Genomic DNA, 20,297 nt, shown 5'->3' with positions numbered 1-20,297 from the left:
GGGCTAAAACACACACAGCAGAATCTCTCTCTCTCTCTGTCTGTGTGTGTGTGTGGGGGGGGGGGGGGTGTTGCATTAAATTGACATAACATTACAGTACATTTTAAATGACATTTAAATGCTAATTACTCCTTTTGAGTGACCACTGATTTTAAAAACATGTCTTTGTTTATTTGACAGATATAAGTTGTATTGATTTGCTGCTTTTCTAAATGTTGTGCAGTCGTGTTTCAACAGAGTTATTATTATTGCACCTAGTGGTTAAACATGGGAACTGCAACAAACAAGAATTAATCGAGGTCCATTGGAACCACGCTGCCCCGTACTCAGGGAGGAGGAGAGGACAGGACAGTTAATGACACAGTTGCGTTTTAAATTGAGCCAGTTTAATAGTTTAAAAATACTCAAACTGCCCAGATCTTGTTTATATATATATATATATATATATATATATATATATATATATATATATATATATATAAAATAGCCAATAAAATTCCACAAACAAAGGCAGAGTGTAAGTGCAGACAGTGTGTGTATGACTCACACATGTTCACAAGTCTGTAAGGCCCAAGGCCAAGTCAAGTCTGTTTAAGGTGGAGTCCAAGTCAAGACTCCAGTCTTAAATTGAAATTTTTAGCAATAATTCTTTCAGCTAGTTATTATAATTAACAGTGTATGAGGCTAACTCAATAATGATGGGTTCTGATGGTTAATGATGGGTTCTGATGGGTAATGATGGGTAATTATGGGTTCTGATGGGTAATGATGGGTAATTATGGGTTCTGATGGGTAATGAAGGGTAATGAAGGGTAATGATGGGTTCTGATGGGTAATGATGGGTTCTGATGGGTAATTATGGGTTCTGATGGGTAATGATGGGTAATTATGGGTTCTGATGGGTAATGATGGGTAATGAAGGGTAATGATGGGTAATTATGGGTTCTGATGGGTAATGAAGGGTAATGATGGGTTCTGATGGGTAATTATGGGTTCTGATGGGTAATGAAGGGTAATGAAGGGTAATGATGGGTTCTGATGGGTAATGATGGGTTCTGATGGGTAATGATGGGTAATGATGGGTTCTGATGGGTAATGATGGGTAATGACGGGTTCTGATGGGTAATTATGGGTTCTGATGGGTAATGATGGGTAATGATGGGTTCTGATGGGTAATTATGGGTTCTGATGGGTAATGATGGGTAATTATGGGTTCTGATGGGTAATGAAGGGTAATGATGGGTTCTGATGGGTAATTATGGGTTCTGATGGGTAATGATGGGTAATTATGGGTTCTGATGGGTAATGATGGGTAATTATGGGTTCTGATGGGTAATGAAGGGTAATGATGGGTTCTGATGGGTAATTATGGGTTCTGATGGGTAATGATGGGTAATTATGGGTTCTGATGGGTAATGATGGGTTCTGATGGGTAATGATGGGTAATGATGGGTTCTGATGGGTAATTATGGGTTCTGATGGGTAATGATGGGTAATTATGGGTTCTGATGGGTAATGATAGGTGATGATGGGTTCTGATGGGTAATTATGGGTTCTGATGGGTAATGATGGGTAATTATGGGTTCTGATGGGTAATGATGGGCAATTATGGGTTCTGATGGGTAATGAAGGGTAATGATGGGTACTGATGGGTAATGATGGGTTCTGATGGGTAATGATGGGTTCTGATGGGTAATGATAGGTTCTGATGGGTAATGATGGGTTATGATGGTTTCTGATGGGTAATGATGGATAATGATGGGTTCTGATGGGTAATGATGGGTAATGATGGGTTCTGATGGGTAATGATGTGTTCTGATGGGTAATGATGGGTTCTGATGGGTAATGATGGGTTCTGATGGGTAATGATGGGTAATGATGGTTTCTGATGGGTAATGATGGGTAATTATGGGTTCTGATGGGTAATGATGGGTAATGTTGGGTAAGGGAGTCTTCCTGTGGGCGCCAGCGGTAACAAAACCCTCGTGTATACATGCAATTTAACTTGGTAAACTCAGATGTTATATGCAGATGGTAGCTAATACTTGGGGGTGAACAAACATGGAAAGGACATGGACACATTTGCACTTCTTGAAAACAGACAGCGAGTGAGCCCGAGAGCTGTGTAACACCGCAGCTTCCCTTTGGATTAATTGATTGCTTTTCAAGTGAAATGACACACAGATTATGAGAAGGTAAGGCTCGGCTTTATTGTTATTGTTTGTTGTTCGTTTATATAACAGCAGGTTTCCAATGGGTGATGAACACACGTGTATATAATAATGCAGGCTCGATGTGTTTAGAGATGACTTGTTGTGATATTTACTGATAGGGAATGAATGAATGAGGAATGAATAGAGAAATGTGGTGTTTGATGATGTTATGTCAGGTAGTAAAGAGAGAACGTAATCGGGAACACCGAACCAAACTGACTCGTGTTTTTCACAAGTCTCTGTCTTCAAGTACAGGTCAAGTCTCGAGTCTTTTTTTTGTGACTTAAGTGCAATTCAAGTCCAAGTTGCAGACTCGAGTTTCCATCTCTACCATCTAACCCTGGTGTATGACATATAGAACCATTGCTGTTGTAATGTATATTGTAAAGTTTGCGAGACAGAAAGAGAGTTATTGTGAAGTGGGTAATGTCCGTACATGCATATGTGCCACACTGACCTTCTTTCACCCCACAAAGGCTGAGAAAAAGAAGAAAAAGTGATATTCTAAAAATTCACTAGATACTAGCTGATAGCATAAGCCATGTGTGATAGGCATCTGGACTTGTACTTGTGGACATGTAGTGGGGCGGCTGTGTCTCAGGTGGTAGAGCGGGTCGTCCACTAATCGTAGGGTTACCGAAGTGTCCTTGGGCAAGATGCTGAACCCCAAGTTGCTCCCGATGGCAGGTTAGCGTCCTGCATGGCAGCTCTGCTGTCATTGGTGTGTGAGTGTGTGTGAATGTGTGTGTGTGTGTGTGTGTGTGTGTGTATGAGAAACAGTGTAAAGTGCTTTGTAGGACAGCTAAGGCTAAAAAGCGCCAGAGAATTTATCTTTTAGTTTGAGACTATGCCGATATTAATGGTGTCCTGTAAAATCAAAATCCACTGATCATGAGCCACTGCATTCATCTGTGCTAGAAGAATATGTAAATAATATGCAAATATTCAATTTATGCATAAAATGTCTGTGACTGTGAAACACACAGGCCATGCCCACATTTACTGTACTGCCCCTTTAATGTGTGAAACATCACTTCCTTTCTCTGTATCTTGTGTGTGTGTGTGTGTGTGTGTGCGTGTCTGCAGTGTATATGTCTCTGGAGTGTGTGTGTAAGGGGGCGTGGTTTAGCTATACTATAAGCTGTTCTCTGCTGAAGTTTGCAGTCAGTAGTTCTGAGTTCTGAAGTGTGAACACCAAGCCGCTATCAACACCATGCCGACTGAGCTTCCTGTCACACTGCGTGTTTTCTCCCTGAACTGCTGGTGAGTGTGTATGTGTGTATGTGTGTGTGTGTGTGTGTGTGTGTGTGTGTGTGTGTGTGTGTGTCAGGGCTCTACAATGCGACCATTTCGTACTTTGTGTGACTGTGAATAAATATTTATTCGCACCGGCGCGAGTGACCTGTTCGGAGTATAATACAATCGGGATAAAAACTACAGGAAGTCCAACATGCATCTACACCGCGCAACAGTTACTTTCACACTGCTTTTCATCTCCTCAGTCAACTGAACAAGTGTGGAAACACTGCAGAGAAGCCATTATGATGACGAGTAACTCTGTACATCATCTATTTATTGTTTAAGATATTTAAAAATAAATATATTATGCTTGTTTATTTATCAATTAACCAACAGTATTTCTCAGTGCTATTATTTTAACTCAGTTAACAGTGACCATGAGCAGAGAGCTTACAATTAACTGTTTATGACGGACCTCATGATTAAAGTTTAAACAAGAAAAGATTGGTATCTGGATCGGTTTCGTCTGTAAAAATCCTGATCGGAGCGTCAGTAATGAACACCATTAACCTAAAGCGCTTTGCATCTGACGGGTAAATGAACTCAATCACATCCTATATGAGATCATTCAGATATCTACACAATACACACAGAGCGGTTCGAGAACTGACTCCAGCGCAGAACCATGACAGTGGAAATGTCTAATAGTGCAGCTTTAAATATATTTAAGAGGAGCAGACTTCAAACACTGAACACTGATGTTTATTGTTTATTGTTGATGTTATTTGTTTACAAGGTGGAACAGGTTAACGTTTTTTTTTTTTTGCATACAGTCTGTAAAATGAACTGAAAATATTACATTTAGTTTATCCGAAGCTAAATTAATGAGTCATGGCTCACACTAGGTTCCTAAATTCTGTCATAATTGACCAGCTCAAGTTTTCTCATGCTACTTGTGTGTTGTATTGTGGCACATTAACGCCACCATGTCTAAAACAAACAAAAAAAATACAAACTTCAACTTCAACTGTTCTCCAAAATTTTTGTAATTAGCAGCACAAGTGCTCCTAAAAGAAATTGTTACCGTAGAGCCCTGTGTGTGTGTGTGTGTGTGTGTGTGTGTGTGTGTGTGTGTGTGTGTGTGTGTGTGTGTGTGTGTGTTTGTTTCTGTTAATTTGCAGAATTTTCTTTTAGAAACTGTGCTGCATCAGCATCATGTGACTCAGTCTGCTGATAAAATTGCTCTCTGTGTGTGCGTGTGTGTGTGTGTGTGTGTGCGCGCGCGTATGTGGGTGTGTGTGTGTGTGTGTTTAGGGGACTCCGGTTCTTCAGTAGTCACTGTTCTGAGCGTTATGAGACGATTGCTGATCATCTGAAAAGGGAAAATCACGACATTGCTTTACTTCAGGAGGTGTGTTCACACACACACACACACACACACACACACACACACACACACCTGGCAGTCTAACAGGTAAATTGTGTTACATATAAATGTAATAATAAGAAGAAGAGGAAGAAGAAGAATGTTCTATTATAAAAAATAATTAAAATAGTAATAAAATAATACTTGAGCACAAAAATCAGTGTAAGATAAAATGATGGGTAATGATGGGATGGGTATAGAATAATAAAACATCACGGTGCTGCTGAGTTCTGGACTGTGATTGGTCAGGAGGCGGTGATTAATTCTCTATAACAGCGGCTCTGACAGTAGCGCAGGTTTATATTAACACTCTCGCTCTGATACGTTATCGCTTCTATAGTAACGGCTCATTCACAGGGACGTGTACAGTGAAAGCTCCACTGAAATATAAATGCATTAAAAACTTGTGTAATTATTAGTATGGTGAAGTTTTCTGTAAGGAGAATGTGTAAGGAAGGAGTCTCCAGTGTCAGCGCTGTGTAACAGTCAGAGGTGAAGCTGGAACTTTCAGTTTCCCACATCTTCATCACAGGGGAGCTTACGAGCTCTGCAATTTCTCTCTCTCTCTCTCTCTCTCTCTCTCTCTCTCTCTCTCTCTCTCTCTCTTCCTGTGTGTGTGTGTGTGTGTGTGTGTGTGTGTGTGTGTGTTGCAGGTTTGGAGTGAGAGAGATTTTCTCTTTCTGAAGGGGAAGCTGAGCAAGTCTCACCCTAACACACACTACTTCAGAAGGTGAGAGTGATACACACACACACACACACACACACACACACACACAAACACACATACACACACACACACACACACACACACACACATACACACACACATACACACACACACACACACACACACACACACACACACACTGCTGGGAGGTGAGTATGAGGTCTAATTTACTTGTCTCCACTAGGGGGAGATGTTACATGTAACAAAAATGAATGTCCAGAAAAAATAACCCCACCCCAAAATGTGTATCTCTGTAATAGGAAACGGAGTAAAAAAAAATCAAAGGACTGAATGTGATAAAAAGTTGTTTACATGTTTGTATGGGAGGATAATTTGTGGCACATTACACTGAAATATATATCACATTGATTTCTTTTCTGGAAAAGTTGCACATGCTGCACATAAACAAGTCCGAAATAAAAGACACATGAGGCAAAGTCTGCATGACCGCTAATGATTAGCGCTCCTCATAGACAGCTTTCTGTAGTTTAATGTTCTGTGTATAATAATAATAATAATAATAATAATACCTTGTGCCTTCAGTAATACCTGTAGAAAGACATATAAGAGGGAGAGACGGATACACAGCCTTTTGTAACTGTTGCTTTTAAACATCGGTATGGTTAGCAGTCAAATTTCTCTCTATTTCTACGAGAGTAAACTCTCTGCACCCTTGGCCATGCTTGGTTGTATGAGCAGCCTTTAAATGACAGTTTGCTCCTCTATATGTTTACTAAATATTAAAATACAGGGTGTCCCAAAAGTCTCCATACACAGGGTAAATCAACAATTTTTCAACTTAGTTTATATTATATATATATTTTATATTATACATTTTTTTTTTTAAAGATAGCCTTTAGGAATGCCTTTGACAAGAGAAGAACATTGAAATCATTCTCATGACTGGATCGGGACGCTGTCGCAAGGTTGCGATGGACTTTAACAGGAAACATAGCAAGCACATCACACACACCACACTGCGGCCTAACTTATTAACAAAAACAAAAAGTGTTGCTTCGAATCCACGAACATCCACTGACGAAGGCACGACCGACCTGCTGCTGGCAAACACAGTCCCCTACAGTGTGAAGACTTTTGGGGACACCCTGTATTAGAATTATGTTTGAGCCATTATCTCACTGCTTTATCTTACACATTGTCTCACTGTGTCTCGTGCTTACTTGTTCGCTCAAGATAAAAACAACCAAAAAATGTTTGTTGATATTTGAAATATTACAAATCTAATTATGATATTCATTGCTAACATCAGCACAATTCATGTAAACATTTTTCACATAAAAATATTGTGTGTGTGTGTGTGTGTGTGTGTGTGTGTGTGTGTATGCATTTTGTTAGTGGCATGGTGGGAAGTGGACTTGCTGTATTCTCTAAACACACAATCCAGAATGCTGTACTCCATCAATACTCTCTCAATGGACAACCGTACATGGTGAGAATAAACACTGCACTGCACCACATACTGTAGCCGTCACCATAGCGATGGAGAAGGAATCTCCCTAACTTAATACAATAGAGATTATAGTTATCTGTAGTCATGTTGCACCGTGATCAGGAAGAAGACACTTGGACTGTGCTGCACTGCGAGCAGGAACAGTTTGTGTTCGGTTTAATTTGTACAGCGCTTTTAACAACGGAACAGAATGATCCCAAAGCAGCTTTGCAGAAATATATACATTCAGGGTATGGATTTTATTTTTTAGATTTCATGTCTCCATTCCAAATATAGCCTAGCCAAGACATGTTTGATCTGTAAAGTTTTCCAGTTTTTTTAAATATTTTTTTTTAGCTAATATAACTAACAAGTCTTAGAGGCATTTAGCCTCCTGTTTAGCATGGTGTAAATCCTCCTACAGTGACATCTCCTCAGTCGGCTATGTGGAGTTCTTCAGTGTCTTAAACAGACTTGCTGATGTGAATTCAGTCTCTGTATGAGATGCTCTTTCACTTCCTCGAACCGCCAGAGTCACCTGCGTACCTTCTTGCCGAGCCCCACAACCAAGTCACGAATCACAAATGACACAGTATGTGCAATCAATACTGCAGTCGTAGAGCCGCCTGTCCCTCTGTTCTTCTTGCCTTGTTCACATGATGGACAACATGAGCTCGAATCTAACCGAAGCCCTGCAGCCTAAACAGCTCACAAGTGGTAGATGCACAGATGGCAGGAAAGCAGTTTAGTGATTTTGTAGGTGAATTAATGACTGAGCAGCAGACACAGCTCAGCTGAAATCAGAACTTGATGGCATCTGGCCTTCGAGTGCTTACCAGTTATGAGACTTTACCACGTGTCCCTTAATGACCCTCCTTGAAATGACCAGCTCTGAAAACTGCCTTTTGGAGGCAATGGGGAGGTATGAACTCTGGTTATAAGCTCACTATTGCATGTCTTCATGGCCAGATGACTCAGAGGTAATTTTGTGGTTTAAACCAGGATTTAATCTGGGATTTCTATTAGGAGTATCATCCAAATCAATCACTTGACCTTGCAGTGTCCAGTGAAAGTGAGCTGGCAGAGTGTACTTTGCTGAGTTCAGGACACACTGTGCGGTAATTAGACCAGATTGTGTTTCTCAGCTCTCAATTGATCCTCAGTACAACTGTTTGTCCATCACAGAGGAAAAGGAAAGAGGTGCCTTGTCTAAGCAGAGACCAGTCTCTCCTCAGGGACAGTATTTAGAGGTGTACTGCTCCATGTCTGTACTGGGATAACATCACCTCTCCCAGTGGAGTGCTCATCCCTCAGCACCTTTCTGGTTATCCCCTGGTGATTAAGATGGTGAAATTAAATGGTAGTTGCATATCTGACTGTCGTTTTATGAAGCCTGGATAACCTTTGTGGTTCATTATCATTCAGAAATGGTGCAGACTCTACAGTAAGGTTCCAGTAAACGATGGCTGTATTGATCATACATACTGTACAAGATTTTGCTGAGGCTCTCGAAGGTGTGAAGGTGAATCATTTTTTCCCTTTCAGCATGTAATTAAGTGTGTGGTTGTGTGTGTGTGTGTGTGTGTGTGTGTGTGTGTGTATGCGTGAGGTGCATCATGGTGACTGGTTCGGAGGGAAAGCGGTGGGATTGGTGGTTCTGAATGTGATCGGCCTGAGGGTTAATGTTTACGTCACACATGTAAGTCAGAATTTCTTTTCAGCTAAAAACTACAACTCTGCACCATTCCACTTCTGTGATCCATCTGTCCTAATGTAATCCCACTATACTGTAATCCATTTCTTCTAATGTAATCCCACTATACTGTAATCCATTTCTTCTAATGTAATCCCACTATACTGTAATCCATTTCTTCTAATGTAATCCCACTATACTGTAATCCATCTGTCCTAATGTAATCCCACTATACTGTGATCCATCTGTCCTAATGTAATCCCACTATACTGTGATCCATTTCTCCTAATGTAATCCCACTATACTGTGATCCATCTGTCCTAATGTAATCCCACTATACTGTAATCCATTTCTTCTAATGTAATCCCACTATACTGTAATCCATCTGTCCTAATGTAATCCCACTATACTGTGATCCATCTGTCCTAATGTAATCCCACTATACTGTGATCCATTTCTCCTAATGTAATCCCACTATACTGTATCCATCTGTCCTAATGTAATCCCACTATACTGTGATCCATTTCTCCTAATGTAATCCCACTATACTGTGATCCATCTGTCCTAATGTAATCCCACTATACTGTGATCCATTTCTCCTAATGTAATCCCACTATACTGTGATCCATCTGTCCTAATGTAATCCCACTATACTGTGATCCATTTCTTCTAATGTAATCCCACTATACTGTGATCCATTTCTCCTAATGTAATCCCACTATACTGTGATCCATTTCTTCTAATGTAATCCCACTATACTGTGATCCATCTGTCCTAATGTAATCCCACTATACTGTGATCCATTTCTCTTAATGTAATCCCACTATACTGTGATCCATCTGTCCTAATGTAATCCCACTATACTGTGATCCATCTGTCCTAATGTAATCCCACTATACTGTGATCCATTTCTTCTAATGTAATCCCACTATACTGTGATCCATCTGTCCTAATGTAATCCCACTATACTGTGATCCATTTCTCCTAATGTAATCCCACTATACTGTGATCCATTTCTCTTAATGTAATCCCACTATACTGTAATCCATCTGTCCTAATGTAATCCCACTATACTGTAATCCATTTCTTCTAATGTAATCCCACTATACTGTGATCCATCTGTCCTAATGTAATCCCACTATACTGTGATCCATTTCTCTTAATGTAATCCCACTATACTGTGATCCATCTGTCCTAATGTAATCCCACTATACTGTGATCCATTTCTCTTAATGTAATCCCACTATACTGTGATCCATCTGTCCTAATGTAATCCCACTATACTGTGATCCATTTCTCTTAATGTAATCCCACTATACTGTGATCCATCTGTCCTAATGTAATCCCACTATACTGTGATCCATCTGTCCTAATGTAATCCCACTATACTGTGATCCATCTGTCCTAATGTAATCCCACTATACTGTGATCCATTTCTCTTAATGTAATCCCACTATACTGTGATCCATCTGTCCTAATGTAATCCCACTATACTGTGATCCATCTGTCCTAATGTAATCCCACTATACTGTGATCCATTTCTTCTAATGTAATCCCACTATACTGTGATCCATCTGTCCTAATGTAATCCCACTATACTGTGATCCATTTCTCCTAATGTAATCCCACTATACTGTGATCCATTTCTCTTAATGTAATCCCACTATACTGTAATCCATCTGTCCTAATGTAATCCCACTATACTGTAATCCATTTCTTCTAATGTAATCCCACTATACTGTGATCCATCTGTCCTAATGTAATCCCACTATACTGTGATCCATTTCTCTTAATGTAATCCCACTATACTGTGATCCATCTGTCCTAATGTAATCCCACTATACTGTGATCCATTTCTCTTAATGTAATCCCACTATACTGTGATCCATCTGTCCTAATGTAATCCCACTATACTGTGATCCATTTCTCTTAATGTAATCCCACTATACTGTGATCCATCTGTCCTAATGTAATCCCACTATACTGTGATCCATCTGTCCTAATGTAATCCCACTATACTGTGATCCATCTGTCCTAATGTAATCCCACTATACTGTGATCCATTTCTCTTAATGTAATCCCACTATACTGTGATCCCACCATACTACAATCATTTTCTTTTACTGTACTCCTAGTGTTCTACTGCAATCTCACTATACTATAAACCAACTGTCCTATAGTAATCCCACTGTACTACTGTTATTCCATTCTGGCATGTTGTAAACAGACAGCAGTCGAATGTTTATTGTTACTAGCAAGGCGCTTCATCTGTTTATTGGTGAATAAATGTATAACTTATTATTTTGGCTCTCAGTTACATGCAGAATATTCTAGAGCTGAAGATGAATATCTGGCTCACAGGATTCTGCAATCATGGGAGCTGCTGCAGTTCATCCGGTAAAACTCAAATATTCCTCAATCAATTAATCTAATTAAATAATTTCATATCCTATGCTGTGTATATTTTCCGTGGTGGTTGAAAGTTTGTGAATCCTTTCTAATTTTCTATATATCTGCATAAATATGACCTAAAACATCATCAGATAGTTTCACACAAGTCCTAAAAGTGGACAAAGAGAACCCAATTAAACAAATGAAACACTGCTTATGCTGTTATGTCTGTAAATTTACACACACACACACACACACACACACACACACACACACACACACACACACACACACTGTCCCCTCCGAAACTATTGGAATGACAAGGCCAATTCATAGGTTTGTGCTCTACACCAAAGACATTTGGGTTTCAGATTAAAAGATGGATGTGTAACAAGAGTTTAGGATTTCAGCTTTTATTTATTTCCTGGTGTTTACATCTAGACGTGTTAAACAACGTAAAACATAGAACCTTTTGTATCAGAACACACATTATTTAAGTGAGCAAAAGTATCGGAACAGATCAGTCTTGAAGTGAATAACAGGTAATATTTGGTTGCATTTCCTTTACTCGCAGTAACTGCATCAATCCTGCGACTCACTGACACCAAACTGCTGGTTCTTCTTCTGTGAAGCTTCTCCAGGTTTCTCCTGCCGCTTCTTTCAGTAGTTGTTTGTTTCGGGGGGGTTTCTCTCTTCAGTCTCCTCTTCAGGAGGTGAGATGCTGATCAGTTGGGTGAAGGTCTGGTGATGGACTTGTCCAGTCTAAAACCTTCCACTTTCCCCCTGATGAAGTCCTGTGTTGAGGTGGAAGTGTGTTTTGGATCGTTGTCTCGCTGCATGATGAAGTTCCTCCTGATTCATTCGGATGCGTTTCTCTGTAAATTATCAGACAGGATGTTCCTGTAGACTTCTGAATTCATTCTGCTGCTCCATCATGAGTTCATCATCAATAAAGATCAGTGAGAATGTTCCAGAAGCAGCCATGCAAGCCCAAGCCATGACGCTACCTCCACCATGTTTCACAGATCAGCTTGTATGTTCTGGATCATGAGCAGATCCTTTCTTTCTCCACACTTTGACCTTTCCATCACATTGGTAGAGGTTAATTCATATACAGTTCAGTTTTATTTGTATAGCACTTTTAACAGTGGGCATTGTCACAAAGCAGCTTTACAGAAATATATACTGTTGCAGTCACAATTATTCACCTCCCATTGCAAATCAAGTTTAATGTAAAAATGTACAGACTTTCAGCTGTTTTTAATGAACAAATCAAACCACAGCAATTTAAATATTTCAACACAACAAATGTTTCAAGTGGTTTCCCCAAATTCAACTGAAAATGCAATTTATAATGATTTCTCCAGTCTCAAAATTATTCACCCCCTTCATGGCGAGCATCTTTAGTACTTAGTAGAGCTCCTTTTACTGTTCTGGCCTGCTGTAAACAAGATGCAGAGCTTCTGCAGCGTTCCTGTGGAATCTTCTCCCGTTCCTCATGAGCAATGGCCTCCAGTTCAGTAATATTTTTGGGTTTGCGTGCTGCAACCGCCTTCTTCAAATCCCTGAGACGATATGAGGAAGAAACCTTGAGAGGAACCAGACTCAAAAGGGAACCCGTCCTCATCTGGGTGACACCGGATAGTGCGATTATAAATAAATACACCCCTTATATAAATGTGCTAACACTACATGCTCAAATAGTGCAGTTGTGTAAGCAGGAAATTCATTACAGTTTCTACAGGAAGTCTGTTTTGTTGAACTTCTCCACTGTTCACTGATGGAGACTCGAGTGCAGAACTGTTTGTGGTAATTGTAGTGCTAAAGCTATCACAGCATAACTATTCATATGAACTGAGGTCCAAAGCATCTTTATGGTGTTTAAGTGGAACCGTCCTCAGTAATCTCAGTGATCTTCAGTCTGCACCATGTGGGACATCCTCAGCAGCAGCATGTGACTTCCAACTGATGAGAACTCCAACCAGAAGTAGAGCATCAGGATGGATCAGGCAGGTTCGGAGAGCAGAAGGGGTCAGGACCACTGGAAGCTCAGGAGTATCATGTGTAGCTCGACAGAGAGAGCGAGAGAGAGAGAGAGAGAGAGAGAGAGAGAGAGATTATTAGGTATGGTTATTGTCCCGTAATGGTTAAGGACAATGTACTTTGCGTGAGTGAAAGCAGGGACTCCGGCAAGACTAGCTATGACATCATAACTAAAAGGGAGAGCCAGAAGGGAACACAGACATGAGGACTCCCTGGGACATAAGACAACCAGACACTACACCATCAACACACCTGGGTGAAGGTGTGAAAGTGGAAGAGCGACAGCATCCAAACATCCCAGTTCACCACAACACTCTATACCTGTGATCCTCTAGATCTGCTTCTTTACCTAAGAACAAAAACTATTCACAAAAAGCTTGAGTAAACAAATATGTTTTCAGTCTGGACTTAAACACTGAGACTGTGTCTGAGTCCCGAACACTAATAGGAAGACTGTTCCATGACTGTGGGGCTTTGTAAGAGAAAGCTCTTCCCCCTGCTGTAGCCTTCACTATTCCAGGTACCAACAGATGGTAGTAGGCATGCAGGATCATAAAAGACAAAAAGTTCTCTCAGGTACTGTGGCGCGAGACCATTCAGTGTTTTCTAGGTCAATAATAGTATTTTATAATCAATGCGAGATTTCACTGGGAGCCAATGCAGTGTGGATAAGATCGCGGTGATGTGGTCGTATCTTCTGGTTCTAGTTAGGACTCTAGCAGCTGCGTTCTGGACTAACTGGAGTTTGTTTATGCTCCTACTGGAAGATCCAGACAGTAAGGCATTACAGTAATCTAGTCTAGAGGTGACGAAAGCATGAACTAATATTTCTGCATCATGTAGTGACATTATATTTCTTATCTTAGAAATATTTCTGAGATGAAAGAAGACTATCCTAGTAATATTATCTACATGAGCGTCAGATGATAGACTGGAGTCAGTAATCACTCCAAGGTCTTTTACTGCTGCACATGATGACACAGAAAGAACATCCAGAGTTACTGTGAGATCAGAAAGATTACTTCTAGCTACATGAGGATCTAGTACAAGTTCTTCTGTCTTATCAGAATTAAGTAAAAAGAAGTTAATAATCATCCAACGTCTAATGTCCTTTACACATTCCTCAACTTTACTAAGCTGCTGTCTGTCCTCTGGCTTCGCTGAAACATACAGCTGTGTATCATCAGCATAACAGTGGAAGATAATTCCATGTTTACGAATAATTTGTCCTAGAGGTAGCATATATAAAGTAAAAAGCAGTGGGCCTAAAACAGAACCTTGTGGAACACCAAATTTAACCTCGGTATGTGTGGAGAAGTCTCCATTTACATCTACGAACTGATAATGATCGGTCTAATAAGACCTGAGCCAGGAGAGGACTGTTCCCTTAATGCCAACAACATTTTCTAATCTATCAAGGAGAATAGTATGATCTATAGTATCAAAAGCTGCACTAAGGTCGAGTAACACAAGCAGCGAGACACAACCCTGATCAGAGGTCAGTAGAAGGTCATTTACTACTTTAACTAACGCCGTCTCTGTGCTATACTTCTGGAATAATCTGTATGAAGAAACATGTAGGTAAGGGATCTTAATCTTAGTTCCAGAACTTTTATGGCTTGTCTCTGTATTTCTTTGCAAATTCCAATCTGGTTTCTGATTCTTACTTCTAATGAGTGCTTTGCATCTTGTGGTATAGCCTCTACATTTCTTCTAACGGTGGATTGTGAGACCTTCACCCCCGCCCTGTGGAGGTTGTTGATGATGTCACTGACTGTTGTTTTGGGGTTTTTCTTCACAGCTCTCACAATGTTTCTGTCATCAGTTGTTGTAGTTTTCCTTGGCCGACCCATTTGGTGTCTGTTGCTCAGTACATCAGTGGGTTCGTTCTTTTTTAGGACATTGTTGTATTGGCTATGCCCAGTGCTTGTGCACTGCCTCTGATTGATTCTCCCTCTTTTCTCAGCTTCAAAATGGCTTGCTTTTCTCCCATACGCAGCTCTATGATCTTCATGTTGGGTTATCCTTTTTAACAACAAATGCAGTCTTTACAGGTGAAACTGAAGGATAAAACTAAGACTAGATGTTCAGAGCTATTTATTGTTTAAACAATCAATCTACAGTAACAGGAATCACCTGTCAGTCACATGTTCCAATATTTTTGATCTCCCACAAATTGGGTGATCTAATATGAAATGTGTGATGTTATAGGTTGTTATAACATGTCTACATATAAATACCAGCAAATAAAAGCTGAAATTCTCAATTCTTCTCATGTTCATCCTTTGATCTCAAAACCAAATGTCTTCAGTCTACAGCACAAAGGAAACAAGGAATCACTTGACCTTGCTGTTCCAATAGTTTTGGAGGGAGCTCTATATATATATATATATCTCACACGTACAGACCGATAATGAAAACAGTCTTTTATGACAAACATTATACATTGGTTTTGTCAGACAGTGCATATGTGTGCAAGTAAAATTTGTATAAAGTATTGTGGAAATGGGAAAAGTGTGTTTGTGTGTCCTGCAGTCACACGTGGAGCGAGGCGGACGTGCTGGTGGTGGGGGGGGATTTGAACATGCACCCGGAGGATTTGGGGAATCGACTCCTCCGAGCTTACACAGCACTCAGAGACTGTTATACACACACACACATGTTCAATGTGAGTCATTCACACCCAGAGAATTTTATGCATACACACTCAGACATTGTTACACGTGCACACACACACACACACACGCGTGATATTTATTCACATTTTGTTATGAACCATTGCTTTGTTCACAAAATCTTTATCATCATCATTATTATTTATAATAAAGCAACGATTCAGCAGTCAGGATGGATATTTAATTTTCTCATAAAAATATTATTTGGCCTGATACTAATGCGTTACACTATAAACAAAATATATTGCTAATACTTTATTGAAAATCTCTAGTGTAATTGAAAATGAATGTTAAACTTGACTAATGAGTCCCCTGTAGTCAACATGTTCCTCTGCTTACTGTGATTTTCTGCTTTTCACTCACCTGTAACTATTATTTAACCCCCAAACCCCACTTTCAGTTAATGTGTGTGTGTGTGTGTGTGTATGTGTGTGTGTGTGTTAGTATATATTAATAAGCTGGCTTCAATTTCCCTTGTGATTTCTAAGCTGTCAGTATGTTGTTTAAAAGAAAAGTAGTAATTATCCAGGAAGGAACCGTGTAAGGAGCAGTGAGTAGGACTGGACAGTGTAAATGTTTATAATTTGATAGAACTTGTGTGTTCTGTGATGTCAGGGCTGTGAAGATGGACACACTCTAATAGCAGATAATCACTTCACCAAAAAGGATGATCTCATTCCTTTTGAGAAAGGCATCAGGATCGACTACATACTCACCAAGGTGAAACTACAAATACACACAAGTGGCCTTTTTGGGGTTTTTTTTTTATCAAGCTGGAACAGATTTATTCCAAAATCATTCATATGAGTGTTTATACAAGAAATTTGGTATTCGTGAAAATCCCGTAAATTGGGAAAAATGTTCATATGCTACTCGTGCTCCTGAGTGTGTGTGTGTAAACTTACCCATAAGATGACTAACTAATGTAAACCTGGACTTGATCGATTTCAGATTGTCACGGTTTCCCCTTTAAGCGGTGCGCGGGAGAGCATGTGAGCGTGCATGGACAAGCGAGGTGCGCGAGCACCTGCTTTTCCCTTGTTGACAATCGTGACATTTCGACACGTGCATTTGTTATGTTTCTGTTATGTCTCCTCCCTGTTCTGTCATTGGCTATTGTTTCACGTGGGTCTGAATTACCCTCAGCCGTCAGCCACTAGGACGCTGAATATGTTTGTGTATATATATATACCGCACGCCTCCCAGCACACGGCACGGAATATTAGAGTAGTTTAGATTAGAGTAAATATAGATAGTCATAGTCATAGTCAGTTTACGCTGGTTTCTCCGCTCCCAGTATCTCGCCATTGTTTATGTCTCATGTTTTGTGTCTCGACCCTGTATCCCATGACCACGACATAGTTTCCAGCCTTGCCCCGTTTATGCCTGTTTGCCGATCGCCTGAACTTTTGCATGTTTGTGGATTACGTTTTGGATTAACCTGCCCGTGTCTCTCAATAAAACTGTTCTACTGCACTTGCATCCGTCCTATCTTCCTTACGTCACGAGACGTGACACAGATCATATAATCAGCATGTATTACTGCACTTTTATATCTGGAATTTACGTTGGAGTTTAAACTGTTTATTTTTCTTGCGTTTACAGTGTTTAGCAGACGCCCTTATCTGGAGTCTCGATCAAAAACACATCCTCATTCTAGTTCACTCGGTCAGGGACATCCGATGGTCAGTTCCATCAAATACATTAGTATTTAGAAAACCAGTCATTTTATTTTATTGGCGTTCATTAAAGAATATGAAAAATAAAGAAAGTGAGCCAACAGAAATTTATAAAGTAAAACAAATAAAAACAATCGTTCAGTTAAGTCCGTCTGCACCGTAAACAAACTTTAGCATTACTCAGCTAAGATGTGTGCTTTGCTAGTGGGTTAATTTTCTCAGATTAAAATAGATATTAAAGCGAATTAGAAACCATTTAGAAAACTACATAAATCTGATCTTTTAATTTCGGTCTCATTTTTTGAACACGATTGCTGTAGCTGTGATTTGCTAGAGAACAGTGATTCCACAGCAGTGGCTATCTGAATTAGCCTAGCGTCAGGTAATTCTGAATGCTCCTAAATAGCGACATTTAATCTGCAAATTTTTTCCTTCGGTATATTGTCTATATTCATTTAAAGAGACATGCATTGTTGAATAAAAGATGTAGAAAAGAAACATTTACTTACCTTAAAATTTACATAAACTTTATTTAGTTGAAATTTGTATGTACTTTAAGTGAATATATTTACCAGACTCTGTGTTTGGCAGGATCTTAATTTGCCGGTCACGCAGTGTTTTTACCAGTCAAATACCGGCTAAAGGAAACTAACAGAAGTATCCATTAGCCGGTACACACACACACACACACACACGTTAGCCAGCACGCACACACACACACACACACACACAAACGTTAGCCAGTACACACACAAACACACATGTTAGCCAGTACACACACACAAATACACATGTTAGCCGGTACACACACACGCACGTCCTCACTAATGCTCTTGTAGGTGAATGAACACAAGTCACACTCTAAAATCTAGAGAAAGCCTTCACAGAAGACTGGAGATTATTATAACTTTGTGGAAAGTGGAACTTTGGAGGATGTTCAATAAGCACGTATAGGTGTGATGGTTAGGTGTCCACATAATTTTGGCCATATAGTGTATATTTTTGTGTGCATATATGTGTGTATTTATAGGAAGTACTGCATGAGAACACTTTACTCTTACCTTGTTTAGGGGTCTGGCAGTGTGAACATTAAGTGTGTATCCATGTGCACCACTAAAGGCTCAGTGCCGGAAAAAACATTCCCTTATTCTGATCACGAGTCCCTCACTGTTGAACTCACCCTGCAGCATTTGGATGGAAACACAACTGAGACAGGTATGACTGTTTTAGGATTTATATGTGAATGTGTGTGTGTTTGTGTGCGAATGTGTGTGTGTGTGTGTGTGTGTGTGTGTGAGAATGTGTGTGTGTGTGAATGTGTGTGTGTGTGTGTGTGAATGTGTGTGTGTGTGAATGTGTGTGTGTGCGTGTGTGTGTGAATGTGTGTGTGTGTGTGTGTGAATGTGTGTGTGTGAATGTGTTTTCTCATTTGTAAGTCGCTTTGGATAAAAGCGTCTGCTAAGTGAATAAATGTAAATGTAAATGTAAATGTGTGTGTTTGTGTGTGAATGTGTTTGTGTGAATGTGTATGAATGTGTTTGTGTGAATGTGTGTGTTTGTGTGTGTGAATGTGTGTGAATGAGGGTGTGTGTGTGTGTGTGTGTGAATGTGTGTGAATGAGGGTGTGTGTGAATGTGTGTGTGTGTGTGTGCGTGTGTGTGTGTGTGTGTGTGTGTGTGAATGGTGCCCTGTGATGAACCGGCTAAACCCAACCCTCTGAACTACTTGAAATTAAAAGTTAATTTTTTTCAACAGCTTAATTCATGGTTGAATTTTTTTCTTTGTGTAAATGGATAAATAAAAGAGGTTTAGATCCTACAGTTCCCTCCATTATAATTAGAGTTACATTGAACTAAAGAAGATTTTTCTAACGGGCTTCTAACGGGCTGCTCTTTCCTCAGCATCATCACTAAGTGAGCAGGTCGATGTAACAGATGAATCCTGTGAAGTTGTGAAAAAAGGTGTAATTCATGCTGAAGCCCTGCAGCTGAAGGCCATTCATCTGCTAATGGCTGGTCTGTTGTTCATCGCTCTTCTTCCATTCTTCCTATGTGCTGGAATCTTCTTATTTTCCACTGTGGCATTTCTGGGAGCACTGTGTGTTGGTGTTACGGTGTCTGGGGCACTCCTCTACATCCTCTTTTCCATACAAATTAAAGCTCTGAGAGAAACTGAAGCTCAAATGAAGCTGAACTTAGCATATCTTTCACAGGTAAAAAACTCTGCATCTTCATTAGATGTTCACAATGACCTTCAGTCTCCCAGCAACTCAAAAAAAGATGAATAAGATGATGAAGGTTGATTTTACAGACATGTTATATTGTGTATCATAACGTAATCAAGAAAATGATATGACATACAATGTAAATGATTGTAATGTACAGTGTGAGTGTAAAACAGTGTACACTTCTCTTCCATGATACTTCAGTTCAGTTGTATTTGTATAGCACTTTAACAATAGATATTGCCTCAAAGCAGCTGCACAGAAATATATCAATTTAGGATATACATTTGTAAAGAAACTTCACAATGTTATAAATGTTTTAAAAATTAGAATAATTAATAAATCATCATTACATACATTTTGTCTATGGAGATATAATTATTAATAGCTCACATATTTAGCATGTACTTAGCGTACTGCTTATTTTTTGTCTAAAATGATTAGACTTTCTTTATGACTGTCAACAGCCCCTTAATCAGTAAATCACATTTACCAGACCAGCCCCCCCACCCCCCAAACACACACACACACACACAT

The 20,297-nt window shown here is 39.7% G+C and overlaps 1 protein-coding gene across 1 annotated transcript; it reads left to right on the top strand.

The window, feature by feature from the left end:
* Positions 1–1,846: 1,846 nt before the first annotated feature.
* Positions 1,847–19,823, top strand: smpd2a (sphingomyelin phosphodiesterase 2a). The gene is made up of 10 exons (XM_053642546.1): positions 1,847–3,476; positions 4,767–4,863; positions 5,532–5,608; positions 6,962–7,055; positions 8,665–8,754; positions 11,063–11,145; positions 15,718–15,850; positions 16,473–16,577; positions 18,607–18,751; positions 19,438–19,823. The coding sequence occupies exons 1-10, from the start codon at positions 3,427–3,429 to the stop codon at positions 19,821–19,823; spliced, it is 1,260 nt and encodes a 419-aa protein (XP_053498521.1). The 5' UTR covers positions 1,847–3,426.
* The last annotated feature ends 474 nt before the right edge of the window (positions 19,824–20,297 follow it).

This window comes from Ictalurus furcatus, chromosome 15 (genome assembly GCF_023375685.1).
Source record: "Ictalurus furcatus strain D&B chromosome 15, Billie_1.0, whole genome shotgun sequence".
NCBI lineage: Eukaryota > Metazoa > Chordata > Actinopteri > Siluriformes > Ictaluridae > Ictalurus > Ictalurus furcatus.
Note: the sequence above shows the minus strand (reverse complement) of the source record. Positions and strands in the feature narration are given on the sequence as shown.

Coding starts and splice junctions, on each gene's coding strand:
- smpd2a (XM_053642546.1), top strand. CDS start 3,427: ATGCCGACTGAGCTTCCTGTCACACTGCGTGTTTTCTCCCTGAACTGC. Junction 4,864..5,531: donor ACATTGCTTTACTTCAGGAG/GTGTGTTCACAC, acceptor TGTGTGTTGCAG/GTTTGGAGTGAGAGAGATTT. Junction 15,851..16,472: donor CACACACACACATGTTCAAT/GTGAGTCATTCA, acceptor CTGTGATGTCAG/GGCTGTGAAGATGGACACAC.